This window comes from Bos indicus x Bos taurus, chromosome 13 (genome assembly GCF_003369695.1).
Source record: "Bos indicus x Bos taurus breed Angus x Brahman F1 hybrid chromosome 13, Bos_hybrid_MaternalHap_v2.0, whole genome shotgun sequence".
In the NCBI taxonomy this organism is placed as follows: domain Eukaryota; kingdom Metazoa; phylum Chordata; class Mammalia; order Artiodactyla; family Bovidae; genus Bos; species Bos indicus x Bos taurus.
In genome coordinates this window covers 59,847,038-59,863,434 of record NC_040088.1, presented here as the reverse complement: position 1 = coordinate 59,863,434, position 16,397 = coordinate 59,847,038, and the positions used below count along the sequence as shown (strand labels likewise).

General features: G+C 36.1%; 1 protein-coding gene across 3 annotated transcripts in view; it reads left to right on the top strand.

Annotated features, from left to right (window-relative positions):
* The window catches only part of SPAG6 (sperm associated antigen 6), a 62,707-nt gene that overhangs the window by 44,586 nt on the left and 1,724 nt on the right, over window positions 1-16,397 (top strand). For 2 of the 3 annotated variants that reach the window (XM_027559981.1, XM_027559982.1), the window contains 3 exons: window positions 297-488; window positions 7,506-7,622; window positions 10,611-10,756. In XM_027559981.1, coding sequence (XP_027415782.1) covers window positions 297-488; window positions 7,506-7,622; window positions 10,611-10,756 — 455 coding nt within the window. The remainder of the gene's footprint in view (window positions 1-296; window positions 489-7,505; window positions 7,623-10,610; window positions 10,757-16,397) is intronic. The other variant, XM_027559983.1, reaches the window with a different exon arrangement.

Here is a 16,397-nt window from a genome sequence, read left to right as displayed (position 1 = left end):
TTGCCTAAATACTAGCCTGTGGCATCTGTTTTTTGGTTAAATGCCTCTGTTTGGGGAGCAAATGCTAGTAGAGATACTTAGTTTAGTTGGGTTGTTACAGATAATTAAGGTAAATTAGTTCTAGTCGTTTTATTGACTTGAAAAATGACGGCCCCTGTGAAGTGCTCATTTATTGAACAGTTTAAAGGAAAAAAAGGATCAAGACCGAAATGATTCTTCTAATGTCTGAGAGACATGGAAGACCCTTTAATCCTGCTCTGGGTTCGTAACTCTCGCTCTTTTGATCCACACTGCAGGGTGTGCCCCAGTTGTCCCTCTGCTTGTCAGAAGAACCAGAAGACCATATTAAGGCTGCTGCTGCCTGGGCCTTGGGACACATTGGGAGACACACTCCTGAGCACGCACGGGCCGTCGCTGTCACAAACACTCTGCCTGTCCTGCTCTCTTTGTACATGTCAACCGAGAGTTCTGAGGATCTTCAAGTGAAAGTAAGTGCTTAATTCTTCATCGTTTTAATGAAGGTTTGTTAGGTTTTTAATTCATAATATGTAATTTAAAATGTTTTAATTTTTATTGTGGACAACATCTTTTTTTTTTTTTTTTTGTACGCTTGATTGATTGATTTTTGTCTGTGCTGGTCTTTGCTGCTGCTCTCAGACTTTGTTTAGTTGCTGTGAGCGGAGGCTAGCCTAGTTGTGGTGTGTGGGCTCTAGGGCACTTGGGCTTCAGTAATTGAAGCTGATGGGCTCACTAGTTGTGCATGGGCTTAGTTGTTCCAAGATATATGTTATCTTTCTGGACCAGGGATGGAACCTGTGTCTCCTGCACCGCAGGGCAGTTTCTTAACCACTGACTGGACCACCAGGGAAGTCCAACAATATCATTTTTCTGAGTCAAGAAATAAGTTTATCAGAAGAATTGAGGTGACTCTTTGAAAACGAATTACCCTTGTCTCTAAAAATCAATGATAAATTTTAAAGGAAGTTCTCTAGGGTACAAAGTTTTTTGTAAAATGAATGTCTGATTGTTGCCACTTACATTTCTATTGACTTTTCTTATGGAATAGGAGTTAAATAATAGGACTTTGGAGGTGAAATTGGCCAGAGAGAACTTTAGTCCATTTTAAATTAAAAATTGAGCCTAAAAAAATTTAAAAGGAATGCCTCTCCAAAGGCATTCCTGAAGCATGAGTGACGAGTGACCTCTCCTAACTCCAAGTCTGTCTGATCTTTTAGTTATGTCTTATATTTGTTCCTTGAAAGGAAAATGACCATAAGATTCCCAAAATTAAACATTTAAAAATCTTGTATTAAAAAAATGAAGATTTCTGAAAAAAAAATTACTAACTACTAAAATGGTTCATTAAACACTAATATAAAGCAGGATGGGTTTTAAAAATAATCTTAGAATTTCAAAGGAAGAAAAATGTTTCCCAACATACTCCCTATTAGGAAAACATCTAACTTCTTGAAAGCAGCTCTCAGGATTAACTTGGGTTGAGGGAAATACACAGGAAAGACAATAATTCAAGATAAAATGAACAGTAAGTTAAATTGTAACTTAAATTTGAAGGAAAACAATAAAGTAACAAATAGGAAAACACATTTTACAACAACTTTAGACAGTATAATGGGACAGGAAATCTATTTGAACTGCACAGTTTGAGGGACTCTGAAAGCTATCAAGTGAGTCATTTATTTATAAATTTTATAAAAGTAAATTTATGTTGATTTGATTATGTTTACATGTTTTTTCTCTACAAACTCATTGAGGGAAGTTGATTTCTAAGATTAAGATTAAGATTTCTAAGATTTCCATTTTTATAAGACTTTCTAGATTAAAGCAATGATTTAATAGATTTCTATTACTTGTCTCTAATGTTGAGTCTATTCCTTGGCAAAGCATGGTAGATGGTAAAATTGATAATGTGCTAAGGTCTTTTCCTGTGTAACAATTCTGTGATTCTTTGACTTTCTGGTGAGAAAACACAAATCCATTTCCAGTTTTGAGTTGTCTAAATACAGATGATTTACATATGTGTAATTTTAACCTATGTATGTCTTTCTCTTTTTACGTCAAAATTCTTTAACCCATTATCATCATTGTCTTTCTTCCTCCCTCCCTCTCCCCCTTCCCTACTTCCTCCTCTTTCCTTCTCCCTCCTCCTCACTTCTCATCCTCCCCACCCTTAACCTCTAGTGATCCAGGGAAATAAAAGAATACATCAGCTACAGCATGAATAATTAATAGCAGAGTAGATAGTAATTATAGTTTGAGAAACCCTTGCAAATAGTCTCTTAGGGAACGCTATATACTATTTACATGCTACCAAGTTTATATAACTTGATTTTTGATTAACATTATGATGCTATATTGTATAAATATCATCGGAGTAAAAATAGTTGATTACTTTTTGAAGTCAGATAATTTTTATTGTATATTAGTTTAACAAAGGTGGTTTTGTTAAAACATTAAGGTTTACTAATAGAAGTTTCCTTCTACCTTTATTTGATACAATATTTTCAGGAAATACAGTAGGTATTAAATTAAAAGTGATTTATCAATCATTATCCTGTCATCAATCTTTCCAAGGCTTTAAATCCATACAAATGTTTTCTTATTGTAGGGACTTAATCATTCTGTTATTTTTTTTTCTTCTCCAAGGTCTCTTGGATTCTATCAGTTGTTTTAAAGGCTTTAGAGTAAAAGTCCAAACCCTTTGATTTGACACTATCTCAAAAGGGAAAAGTATCCAAGCACTTTAGGAACTGTCTCATGGTGTTTCTCATTTGTTATTCTGTAGCAGCTTTCAAATTACAAGGCCATGTTGAAGTTACTTTTGTCCCAAAGACATGTAAGCTTTTGTAAGCATTCTCTAATTGGTTCTGATCCAGGAGAGCCCAGGAGCAGCTCCTTGGAATTTCTTGCACATTTTCACATGGTCTTACTATCTGCCTGTACCTATGTAATTTCAAATGCCTTATGAAAGTGAAAAAAATATGTATCTTTTATATAATCATCTTACCCATATATACTTTGAAAATATTCAGGTAGTTGCATTTTTATTTGTTTTGATTCAGAGGTATTAGATGGAATTAGTTTGGTATTTGAATGGTTACAAAGCTATTCAAATAGTTATAAAACTATTTCTAACATAATTATTTAAATATTACATTCTTACTGTCTTGGTTGTTCCCCTTTGTTTTTAGCAGCTTTATTGAAATATAACTCATATTCCATATAATTTACCCATTTTAAACTATATAATTCAATGGTTTAGTGAAGATTCACAGGTGCTACCATTGCCACAGTCTAATTTTAGAACTTTTTATTTTCCCATTAGCTGTCACTCCATGTCCTCCCTGTCTAGCCCCAGGCAACCATTATTTTACTATCTGTCTTTGAGGATTTGCCACTTCTGGACATTTCATTTAAACAGAACCATACAATATATGTTGCCCTATGTGCCTGGCTTCTTTCGCTAAGTGTAAGTTTCAAGGTTCATCCATGTTGTAACATATATCAATATTTTGTTCCTTTTAATTACCAAATAATATTCATTGTATTGATATGCCACATTTTGCTTTTCTATTCACTGCTTGGACCTTGGGTTGTTTCTACTCCTTGACCATCATGAAAATGCCACTATGAACATAACTGTACAAGTTTTTGTATGGATGTATGTTTTCATTTCTCTTGGGTATATACCTAGGAATAGACTTGTGAGGTCGTATGATAACTCTTTTTAACATTTTGAGGAACTGTCAAACTGTTTTCCAATGTAGTTATACCATTTTGATTCCCAGCAGCAATGTATGAGGGTTCTAATTTTCAACATCATTGCCATCTCTCGTTACTGTCTTTATTTTTAATTGTAGCCATCCTAGTGGGTATGCATTCATATCTCATTATGGTTTTGATTTGCATTTCCCTGATGGCTAAAGATGCTGAAATTTTTTTTCTTGTGCTTACTGGCCATTTGTATATCTTTTTTGGAGAAATGTCTAATCAGACCTTTGGCCCATTTTTAAATTGGGCTATTTATGTTTTTATTATTGAGAATTTAAGGATTCTTTACATCTTATGGATACAAGTCCTTATCAGATGTATGACTTACAAATATTTTTTCCTATTTGGTGGGTTGTCTTATCATTTTATTGATAGTATTGTTTACAACAAGTCTGTAAAAAATTTTAATGAGATTCAATTTATCTTTTTTTTTTTGTTTTTTCGCTCCTGTGCTTTTGGAGCTATATGTGAGAAGACTTTTCCTAGCACAGAGTCAAGAAGATTTACTCCTGTGTAACCCCCTCATTTAAATAACTATAGCTCTTTGGTCAGAATACTTTCAGAATAAAATTAACTTTTGAATAAAGAAGCATTTTTCATTTTAAGCAGTTTTCAAGGAAGATCATTCATTTTCAACAATGAAACAACAATGAATGATTTTTTGTTACTCCTTTCATTTTCTGTGAAAAACAAAGCGGCATCAAGTGTTTGTCTCGAATTGACAATTTTGTTTTGCTAATTACTATTCTTATGTGTATTGTTAATAGGAAAAAAGGGTAGTATTGCTAATCACTTATTGTGGTTTCTACAAGAGCTTTGATCAGTGTGGCTACAGTCAGCTTTTAGAAATGACAGAAAAATTAATGAATGTAGAATTGTAGATGCTACACTAGTTTGTAGGAAAACCAGGCTCAAACCCAAGTTGTCCTACACAGACAGTCCATGATTCCTTCCCTCACATCATCATGTAATATTATATATGTCTAAAGATAGACACTAACTACTAAATGCTGTGACATTTAGCAAAATTCATAATCTCTTATTCATTATTTTGAAGTAACACATGACTTGATTTTCTGACCCAGGTAAAGAAAAGGATTTGTTGACCCCACATAATTTCTGTACAATTTACAGAATAAAATTATAGGAACAATTTTATTTCACTCACAGCCACAAGTCACCAAATACAAGTCATATTTTCTAAAGGCTTATACATTTTAAACCCAACATATAACATGATCTTGTATGTAGAAAATCCTAAGGAATACACACACACACATTCATTAATACTAGAAGTAGTAAGAGTTCAACAGAATCACTGGGTGGAAGAGAAATATGTAAAAACCAACTGTATTTTTGTATTCTAGTAGTGAGTAATTCAAATATGAAAGTAAGAAAATAGTTTCATTTATAATAGCATCACAAGAATAAAATATTTAGGAATAAATTTAACAAAAGAAGTATAAGACTTGTACACTGAAAACTGTAAAACATTGCTGAAAAAATTAAAGAAGATCTGAATAAATGAAGAGACATTCCATGTTCACAGATCGGAAGGTTTGATATTGTTAAAATGGCAATTCAATACTGTTAAAAATGATCTATATTTTCAATACAATCCCTTTCAAAATCCCAGATGTCTTTTTTCCTCAAAAAACTTGAGAAGCTGATCCTGAGATTCATATAGAAATGCAAAGGACTTGAACTTGCCAAAACAGTCTTGAGAAAGAAAGACTTAACACTGCCCAGTTTCAAAACTTACTATAAAGCTACACAAACAAGGTGCTTACAGAAAGACTATATAGATATCAATGTAGTAATCAAATAAAAAATCTGAAATGGACCCTTTTATCGTCAACTGACTTTCCCAAAGTTGCCAAGGCAATTTAATGTTAAAAGATAGTCTTGTCAGCAAATGGTACTAGGACAATTATTATATCTTCAGAGAAAAATATTAATTTGGATCCTTATCTCGTACCATACACTAGAATTAACTAAAAATGAATAATACTGATAGATCTAAATGTAAGAATTAAGATTATAAAACTCTTAGAAGAAAACATAGGAGTAAGTCTTTTTAGCCTTGGAATAGGCATTGATTTCTTAAAAATGACACTTAAAGCACAAGTAATAAAAGAAAACACTGATAAGTTGGATTTCATCAAAATGAAAAACTTGTATGCCCCAGAAGACATTACTGAAAAAATGAAAAGACAAGCCACAGACTGAAAAATTACTCGCAAATCATATATTCAAGCAAGGACTTGTATTCAAAGTATATAAAGAGCTCTTACAACTCAATAATAAGAAGATACATAACCTCACTAAGCAATGGGCAAAAATGAATAGACATTTCACTGACAAATGACCAATCAGCACATAGAAAGATTCTCAACATCATTAGTCACTAGAGAAACACAAATCAAAATCATAATGAGATATTACTTCACACCCACAAGAATGGCTATAATTAATAAGACAGAAAATAACAAGTGTTGGTCTTTCTATGGAGAATTGAACCTTCCTACACTACTGGTGACCCACTCCAGTATTCTTGCCTGGAGAATCCCAGGGACAGAGGAGCCTAGTGGGCTGCCGTCTATGGGGTTGCACAGAGTCAGACATGACTGAAGCAACTTAGCAGCAGCAGCAGCAGCAGCACACTACTGGTGAGAATGTAAAATGTTGCAGTCATGTTGAAAAAGAGTTTGGTAGTTTCTCAAAATATTAAACATAAATTTACCATTATCACCCAATAACTCTACTCTTCAGTATTTTCCCAAGTGAAAAAATTTGCATGTGAATCTTCATAGCAGCATTATTCATATTAGCCCAAAGTGGAATTAACCCAAATGTCCATCAACTGGTGAATGGATAAACAAAATGTGATAAATCCCTGTAATGGAATACTATTTGACAATGAAAGGAGTGAAGTACTAATATGTGCTATAACATGGATGAACCTCAGAAACATTATACTTAGCAAGGGAGGCCAGAACCAAAAGTTAACATATTATGATTTCATTTATATGGATGGTCCACAAAAGTAAAATTTATAGAGACAGGAAGTAGATTAGTAATTGTCTGGGATTGGTAGGATAAGTGGAGGAGGAAATATGGAATAACTATAAATGGGCGTGGGGTTTTTTGGGATGATGAAAATGTTCTAAAATTAGATTGTGGTGATGGTTGCCCAACTCTGTAAATTTACTAAAAATCCATTGAACCGTGCACTTAAAATGAGTGAATTTATGGTATGTAAATTATATCTCAATAGTGTTGTTAAATAATCTTAAGCCCAGATATTGACAAGTAAACAAAATCTTAACTAATAGACTAATATTTGTTTCATGCTGGATGATTCAACTGATTATTATTCATGATATACATCCTGATATAGAAGTTTATAGTCAAAAATCAAGTATATTTCTTGATGAAGGATAGTAAAGCTCAGCGGATTCCTACTGTCATTAGATTCTTGATGAATAACTTGACAGTCTGTCACCAACTTGGAACTGTTAGGATTGGGGTAGGGCTGTCTGGTACAGTGAATGTGATCTCCACTAGCACATTAGTAGACTTTGTCACCAACAGCTGTTAAGTTCATCATAAAGCTCTTCATTTTGTTTTCAAACTCCAGATCACAAGACGTGACTTTTTGTCACGCTTTCATTAATTACTTACTTTGGTATGTATTTTGCTTTGTATTTCAATAGAGTAAAAAAGCCATAAAGAATATCTTACAAAAATGCACCTATTTACCAGCTCTTGAACCATTTCTGTATGATGCTCCTCCCAATATTCTGAAGCACGTGGTTGGACAATTCAGTAAGGTAAGACATGCTCTCTTAGCCTGGAAGTGGGGAAAGAGAATTAAAACGAGGTATTAACTTGCATTGTTTTGTTGGGTCAGTGTTTTCTTCTGTAAGATGGGGGCAGGGTTTTACTATTTGATTTTACTGATCATATCGACAGGGAGGGTAATATAGGTTAATAAAATTCACACATAACTAATTCACACTTTTTTCTTCATCATGCTTCCTCACAGCCTCTGTACTGTCTTTTTTATGTTCTTGGAGAATAGAAGAGTCAACATGTGAAAACCTCATAACCCTTTGGTAGTTTTCCTGGTGACTCTTAGTCTCACTCAGCTGGAAACAACTGCAAAGATCCCCACAGTATTTTTTGTGAAATCCATGTATTTAACCGGAGATGCTTCCAGACAGTCATTTGGAATGTATTGGCTTATTTGGTAACCACTCTTTAACCAGCATGGCTGTCATGTTTCTTAGCTCACTGCAGACTCAAGATAGTAAGGTGGAAAGGTCAAGCTGCTGGATGGGGTTCAGCCAGAGGAACTGACTCCTGACAGCTGAGGCCAAGAGAGAGTGTGTGTGCTCCCACAGCCGTGGATGGCCAGGAGGGGGACCCTAAGTCATCAAGAAGTGGTCAGGTTGTGTTCAGGTTGGATTTAGGAAAATAGGGTCTTTGAAATTAGTATCTCGGTGTGGCTGTGAGCTCAGGCTCTGGAGCTGGGTTGCCTGGGTTTCTACTAGCAGCAATACCTTTAACGACATCTTGACCTCTCTGAATCTTAGTGTAATTATCCATAGACTGGGGCTAATAAGAGAACCTATTTTATAGGGTCATGTAAAGATTAATGAGTTGTTATATGTATAGAGTTTAGCCTAATCCCAGGCACTCAAAAAAAAAAAAAAAAAAAAAAAACAAACACCCACAAAACCCCAAAAAGTTGTTTTTGAGAAATAAAACATAAAAGTGCTAAAGGCTGATTTTAAAAAATTAATAAAAATGAATGGGGGCCAAATTCACTTGAAGCATCAGTTATAAGGCTGTATAAAGGAGGTACTACTGTTGTGTACTATGTTTCTACAAATAATAAACAAAAACTGTATGTTGTTAAAATGTTTAAGCTAGGCCCTACAGCTGAATAGGTCTAGTTTTAGGTATTCCTCTGAAAAATCATACTGTCTTTGAGTCATTTCTGTGATCTCCAACCTCTTGCTGCCCCTTAAGCACCACAGTCACTGTATGGTAGAAGGTTTTACGTTGCTAAAGCCCCCTCAGGATATAGCTCTGTGTATCAAACACCTGTGCTCTGTCTTCTTCCTTCTAAGAAAATAATGAGACTTCCCTGTGGTCCAGTGGCTAAGACTCTGTGCTCCCAGTGCAGGGGGCCCAGGTTTAATACGTGGTTGGGGAATTAGATCCCGTATGATGCGTCGAAGATCCCACATGTTGCAACTGAGACCTGGCGCAGTCAAATAAATACATTAAAAAAAAAAAGAAAATAATCAACCTTTGTTTTCTGGATGCTAAGTAAGAAAGCAACCAGTTAATTTGATCAGCTAAGAGGGAGGAAGGTGTAAGGGGACGAGTGGATCATCTACAGACAGTCATCACCTCTTGTGAGTAGCTGACATTATTTCTGAAAGTTTCATTTCATACTCTAATTTTTTAGGCTACCAGGAGTGAGATATTCTAGTTTTATTGAACTTGCTGTGAAAACGAACACTAGCCTGAACTGAGTTCAAAATAAGTCACTTTTAAAGTAAGTCAGTGGGATTTGTGGAAGTTAGCTAAGATAAACACAATACCACATACCACATACTCTTATGAATGTGCCTTTAGGAATATTTGCTTCAGGTAGAATTTTACCTTTTCCTTAATCTAAGGATCCAGAGCACTAGAAAAGAGAGAGGAAAGCAAGGCAGAAGATAAAAAGATATTAATTTAAAAGATAGGAGGTAATAAAAACTCTCCAGGCCAAACAAAATATTTAAAGCCTATCGGCATTTCTGTTTTTTAGAAACATGCACACTTAGTGTCATCTTTTATTGTCCAGTTGATGTGTATTATCATTCTAATAGCAAAATCCCTTTGTAGTTTTAGTTTTGTTAAATGCCTACATGTTAAGCATTAAGGGATAGACAAAAATAGTTAACACCAAGTTCTTTTTCAAGGAACTTTATAATTGAGCTGGGGGACTGGATGAAACAATCATAAAACACTTCAGTGTGCTAGACTTCATAATAAACTTTTAAAAATTTTATTTTTTTAATAGCTTATGGGATCTTAGTTTCCTGATCAGGGATGGAACCTGTGCCCTCTGCAGTGGAAGTGTGGAGTCTTAGTAACCCCTGGACCACCAGGGAAGTCCCTGATAGTTAAACTATTATGTGGCAAGTGCACTGAATGGGGTCTAACAGAATGCTTTGAGAGAAGAAATGTACCCAGCTCAGCCTGGGAAAGAGAGTAGGGGTGTCCCAGAGAAAGTTTCTTAAAGGAAGTTACCCCCAAGTAATGGGAGAAGTGTGTGGAGGGCAGAAGGGATTTCAAAGAGGAGGAAGCAGCATAGGCAAAGCAAAAAATGCTTCAGATGCACCCTTTGAGGTCATTGAAACACAATTTAGTGTAGAGGTTGGTATGGAAGGACTTCGGAGAGGTATTTAGGACCTGAGTCACAGAAGAGCCCCTGAGCTTGCCTTTAACTTTGGAGAGACCTTGAATGGCTATAAGCGAAGGACGGCCCCTGTAGTATATCATACCTATATGGTTGGATCTCTATTACCTTTGCTTCTGTTCATTGGCTTTATTCCATCTCCACAGCATACCAAGTTGATACATTTCCAAAAAGGCTGCATTTTTCTTGCAATCATTTGCAGATTTAGGCTCATTATGTTCCAGGTATATTAGACATAAATTCTCTTTTTCATTTCCTCATATATTATTGCTTTTCAAGAGTAAAAGTCCAGCTTGGGAAAGAAAAGCTGACACTTTTATGTGCTTCACTTTTCAAGGTGCTGCCACATGATAGCAAAGCTCGACGACTTTTTGTAACAAGTGGTGGACTTAAAAAGGTGCAAGAGATAAAAGCAGAACCTGGATCTCTCCTTCAGGAATATATCAACAGCATTAACAACTGTTACCCAGAAGAAATAGTAAGGTAGGAAAAATGGACTTTGGGAAGGTCAATGTTATTCTGTTTTTCTCTTCTCAAATTGAGATTTTTATATCCACTATGTGAAAATGTGGACTTTGAAATAGCACAGACGACCAAAATATACTTCTGCTTCTCCCTCAATCTTTTTTATCCTTCAAATTAAATGATGTTCTGATTGACACATACTTTTCCAAATGAAACTGAAATGTCATTTGAGACATTTCTGTAGTAATTTAATATGTGCTTTACTAAAGAGTACCCCAAAACAGAGTTCAAAGTAAATTATCAACTGTTAATAGAAAGTGTTTGATTTTCATAGTTCCCTGCATATTGTTTCTCTGCCTTAAGCTCACATTCATATCAAAGAGACTATTATTACAAATTACAAATTACTGCTATTACAGATAGAAAGGAGATGTTGATGGAATACTCAGTTCAGTTCAGTCGCTCAGTCATGTCCTACTCTTGGCGACCCCATGGACTACAGGATGCCAGGCTTCTCTGTCCATCACCAATTTCCGGAGCTTGCTCAAACTCATGTCCATCGAGTTGGTGATGCCATCCAACCATCCTCTGTCGTCCCCTTCTCCTCCTTCCTTCAATCTTTCCCAGCATCAGGGTCTTTTCCAATGAGTCAGTTCTTTGCCTCAGGTGGCCAAAGTATTGGAGTTTCAGCTTCAACATCAGTCCTTCCAATGAATATTCAGGATTGATTTCCTTAGGATTGACTGGTTTTATCTCCTTGCAGTCCAAGGGACTCTCAAGAGTCTTCTCCAACACCACAGTTCAAAAGCATCAATTCTTCAGCGTTCAGTTTTCTTTATGGTCCAACTCTCACATCCATACATGACTACTGGAAAAACCATAGCTTTGACTAGACGGACCTTTGTCAGCAAAGTGATGTCTCTGCTTTTTAATATGCTGTCTAGGTTGGTCATAGCTTTTCTTCCAAGGAGCAAGCACCTTTTTAATTTCATGGCTGCAGTCACCATCTGCAGTGATTTTGGAGCCCAAGAAAATAAAGTCTGTCACTGTTTCCATTGTCTCCCCATCTATTTCCCATGAAGTGATGGGACCGGATGCCATGATCTTCATTTTTTGAATGTTGAGTTTTAAGCCAGCTTTATCACTCTCCTCTTTCACTTTCATCAAGAGGCTCTTTAGTTCCTCTTTGCCTTCTGCTATAAGGGTGGTGTCATCTGCATGTCTGAGGTTATTGATATTTCTCTCAGCAGTCTTGATTCCAGCTTGTGCTTCATCCAACCTGGCATTTCACATGATGTACTCTGCATATAAGTTAAATAAGCAAGGTGACAGTATACAGCCTTGACGTACTCCTTTCCCAATTTGGAACCAGTCCATTGTTCTATGTCTGGTTCTAACTGTTGCTTCTTGACCTGCATACAGATTTCTCAGGAGGCAAGTAAGGTGGTTTGGTATTCTCATCTGTTAATTTTCCACAGTTTGTTGTGATCCACACAGTCAAAGGCTTTGGTGTAGCCAATAAAGCAGAAGTAGATGTTTTTCTACTCAGCCATAAAAAAAGAATGCGGTATTGCTGTTTGCAGCAACATGGATGCAACTAGAGATTATCATAATAAGTGAAGGAAATCAGAAAGACAAATACTATATGATATCACTTATATGTGGAATCTAAAATATGTCACAAATGAACCTATCTATAAAACAGGAATAGACTCACATACATAGAGTACAGACTTGGGTTGCCAAGGGTGAGGAAAGACTGTAAGGTGGAATTAGCAGACATAAACTATTATATAGGATGTTTAAACAACAAGGTCCTACTGTATAGCACAGGGAAGTATATTCAGTGTCCTTTGGCAAACCATAATGGAAAAGAATATAAGAAGAATGTCTATATGTGTATAACTGAGTCACTTTGCTGTATAGCAGAGATTTGCACAACACTGTAAATCAACTATATCAATAAAAGAATAGAAAGTGATATTGAATGGCAAAAAGAAAGTTACTATCTGTATCTGAAAAAAATAATATTTATGAAATGCAGGTTCTTCATAGTAATGTAGCAGGAAGCTATTTTCAAGATTAATTTTTAATTTATTTTTAAAATTGGTGTATAGTTGCTTTACAATATTGTGTTAGTTTCTGCTATACAACAAAGTGAATCAGCTGTATGTATACACATAGCCCCTCCCTCTTGAGCCTCCCTCTCACCGCCCTAGGTCATAACAAAGCACCGAATTGAGCTCCCTGTGCTGTACAGCAACTTCCAACTGGCTATATCCTGTGCATACAGTAGTGTGTAGACAGTAGTCGGTGCTACTCTCAGCTCATCCCACCCTTGTCTTCCCCCACCGTGTTTCTGTGTCTGCATCTCCATTCCCGTCCTGCAAATAGGTTCATCAGTGCCATTTTTCTAGATTCCATATGTATGTGTTAATATTTGTTTTTCTCTCTCTGACTTACTTCACTGCATGTGACAGACTCTAGGTTCATCCACATGATGACAGATGGCCCAATTTCATTCCTTTTTATGGCTGAGTAATATTCCATTACTTATATATACCACATCGTCTTTATCCATTCATCTGTTGATGGACATCTAGGTTGCTTCCATGTCCTGGCTATTGTAAATAGTGCTGCAGTGAACCCTGGGATGCATGTGTCTTTTGAATTATGGTATTCTCAGGGTATGCTCAGGAGTGGGATTGCTAGGTCATAAGGTAGTTCTATTTTTAGTTTTTTAAGGAACCTCTATACAGTTTTCCATAGTGACTGTACCAATTACATTCCCACCAACAGTGTAGGAGTATTCCATTTTCTCCACACAATCTCCAGCATTTAGTAATCAATATAAAAATTATTAACGAGCTATTTGACATTTTTTAAACTAAGTTCTAGAAATCTGGTGGGCATTTTGTCACTTCCAATACATCTCAATTTAGATATTAAATTTCATTGGAAATACATGATCTGTATTTAGATTACATAAAGTTTACAGTTGAAATGCAAGTTGTTCCAAACACACTTAAATTTTTTTCCAACAACTGAGTTGAATATCATTTATTAATATTTTTAATTAAAATTTAATATAAAAGTCAGTTCCTCAGTCATATTTCTAGGGCTCGAGAGCCACCCTAGCTAGTGGCTACCATGTGAAACAGCATGATTTTTAAAGTTTTGGTTTTTCTAAATCCACGCTTTACCATTTCTATAAAAAGTATTTACCTTGTATCTAATGCATTTATAAGACCTAGGAAGGTGAGGCCTGCTTTAAAATTTGTGGCTAACTCATAGAGAAACAGCTGTAACTTCCTTGGTGTAGGAATACTTGGAAGAGACTCACTGTTTAGGGGCAGTTTTTCTCAAGGGTAGGAGGCCTTTTGGGACTTCCCAAGTGCTCAGTGGGAAAGAATCTGCCTGCCAATGCAGGAAACACAAGAGATGTAGATTCAATTCCTGGGTTGGGAAGATGCCATGGAGAAGGAAATGGCAACCCACTCCCATATTGCTGAGATAATCCCATGGACAGAGGTCCATGGTGTTGCAGAGTTGGACACAAGTGAGCAACTGAGCACTCACATAAGCCTTTGGTGGAGAAATATTCTTTAATGTAGCTCTTTATGTATGCATGTATGTACATGTTTATCCGTGACTGCTTGTAAGCACGCTGTTGAGAAAACACAGCTCTTCTATCCACAGTAACTTGACAAAATGTGGAAGAAATTAATGTAACATAAATTATGAGTTTTTAAGTCAAGCACGTGAGGAGAAATAAAGATAATTAACAAAGGATAAAGTAAGTCTTGAACATTAGGTTTTATCTGGAGAAAACACCTTAGGAGGTTTAATTATTCCAAGTGTTTTAGAAAATTTTAAATTACATTTGCTAGGTTTTTTTATCCATTTATTGTATCATATATTTATTGTTGTGATCCACACAGTCAAAGACTTTGGTGTAGTCAATAAAGCAGAAGTAGATGCTTTTCTGGAATTCTCTTTTTCAATGATCCAACGGATGTTGATCTCTGGTTGACCAGTTTGATCTCTGGTCCCTCTGCCTTTTCTAAATCCAGCTTGAACATCTGGAAGTTCTTGGTTCATGTACCATTGAAGCCTGGCTTGGAGAATTTTGAGCATTACTTTGCTGGCATGTGAGATGAGTGCAATTGTGCGGTAGTTTGAACATTCTTTGGCATTTCCTTTCTTTGGGATTGGAATAAGAACTGACCTTTTCCAGTCCTGTGGCCACTGCTGAGTCTTCCAAATTTGCTGGCATATTGAGTGCAGCACTTTCACAGCAGCATCTTTTAGGATTTGAAATAGCTCAACTGGAATTCCATCACCCTCACTAGCTTTGTTCGTAGTGATGCTTCCTAAGGCCCTCACTTGACTTCACATTCCAGGATATCTGGCTCCAGGTGAGTGATCACACCATTGTGGTTATCTGGGTCATTAAGATCTTTTTTGTACGGTTCTTTTGTGTATTCTTGCCACCTCTTCTTAATTATCTTCTGGTTCTAATAGGTTCATATCATTTCTGTCCTTTATTAGGCCCATCTTTGCATGAAATGTTTGTTCCCTTGGTATCTCTAGTTTTTTTCAAGAGATCTCTAGTCTTTCCCATTCTGTTGTTTTCCTCTATTTCTTTGCATTGATCACTTACAAAGGATTTCTTGTCTTTCCTTGCTATTCTTTGGAACTCTGCATTCAGATGCTTATATCTTTCCTTTTCTCCTTTGCCTTTAGCTTGTCTTCTTTTCCCAGCTATTTGTAAGCCCTGCTCAGACAACCATTTTGCCTTTTTGCATTTCTTTTTCTTGGGGATGTTTTGATCACTGCCTCCTGTACAATGTCATGAACCTCTGTACATAGTTCTTCAGGCACTCTGTCTATCAGATCTAATCCCTTGAATCTATTTGTCACTTCCATTGTATAGTCATAAGGGATTTGATTTAGGTCATACCTGAATGGTCTAGTGGTTTTCCCTACTTTCTTCAACTTAAGTCTGAATTTGGCAATAAGGAGTTTATGATCTGAGCCACAGTCAGCTCCCAGTTTGTTTTTGCTGACTGTATAGAGCTTCTTCGTCTTTGGCTGCAAAGAATATAATCAATCTGATTTCAGTGTTGACCATCTGGTGTTGTTCATGGGTAGAGTCACCTCTCATGTTGTTGGAAGAGAGTGTTTCATATGACCAGCATGTTCTCTTGGCAAAACTCCATTAGCCTTTGCCCTGCTTCATTTTGTACTCCAAGGACAAACTTGCCTGTTACTCAAAGTGTTTCTTGACCTACTACTTTTGTATTCCAGTTTCCTATGATTAAAAGGACATCTTTTTTGGTGTTAGTTCTAGAAGCTCTTGTAGGTCATCATAGAACTGTTCAACTTCAGCTTCTTGGCATTAGTGGTTGGAGCATAGACTTGAATTACTGTGATATTGAATGGTTTGCCTTGGAAAGGAACAGAGATCATTCTGTCATTTTGGAGATTGCTCTTAAGTACTGCATTTTGGACTCTTTTGTTGACTATGAGGGCTACTTCATTTCATCTAAGGATTTCTTGCCTGCGGTAGTAGACATAAGGGTCATCTGAATTAAATTCACCCATTCTGGTCCATTTTAGTTCACTGTTTCCTAAAACAGCCATCTCCTGTTTGACC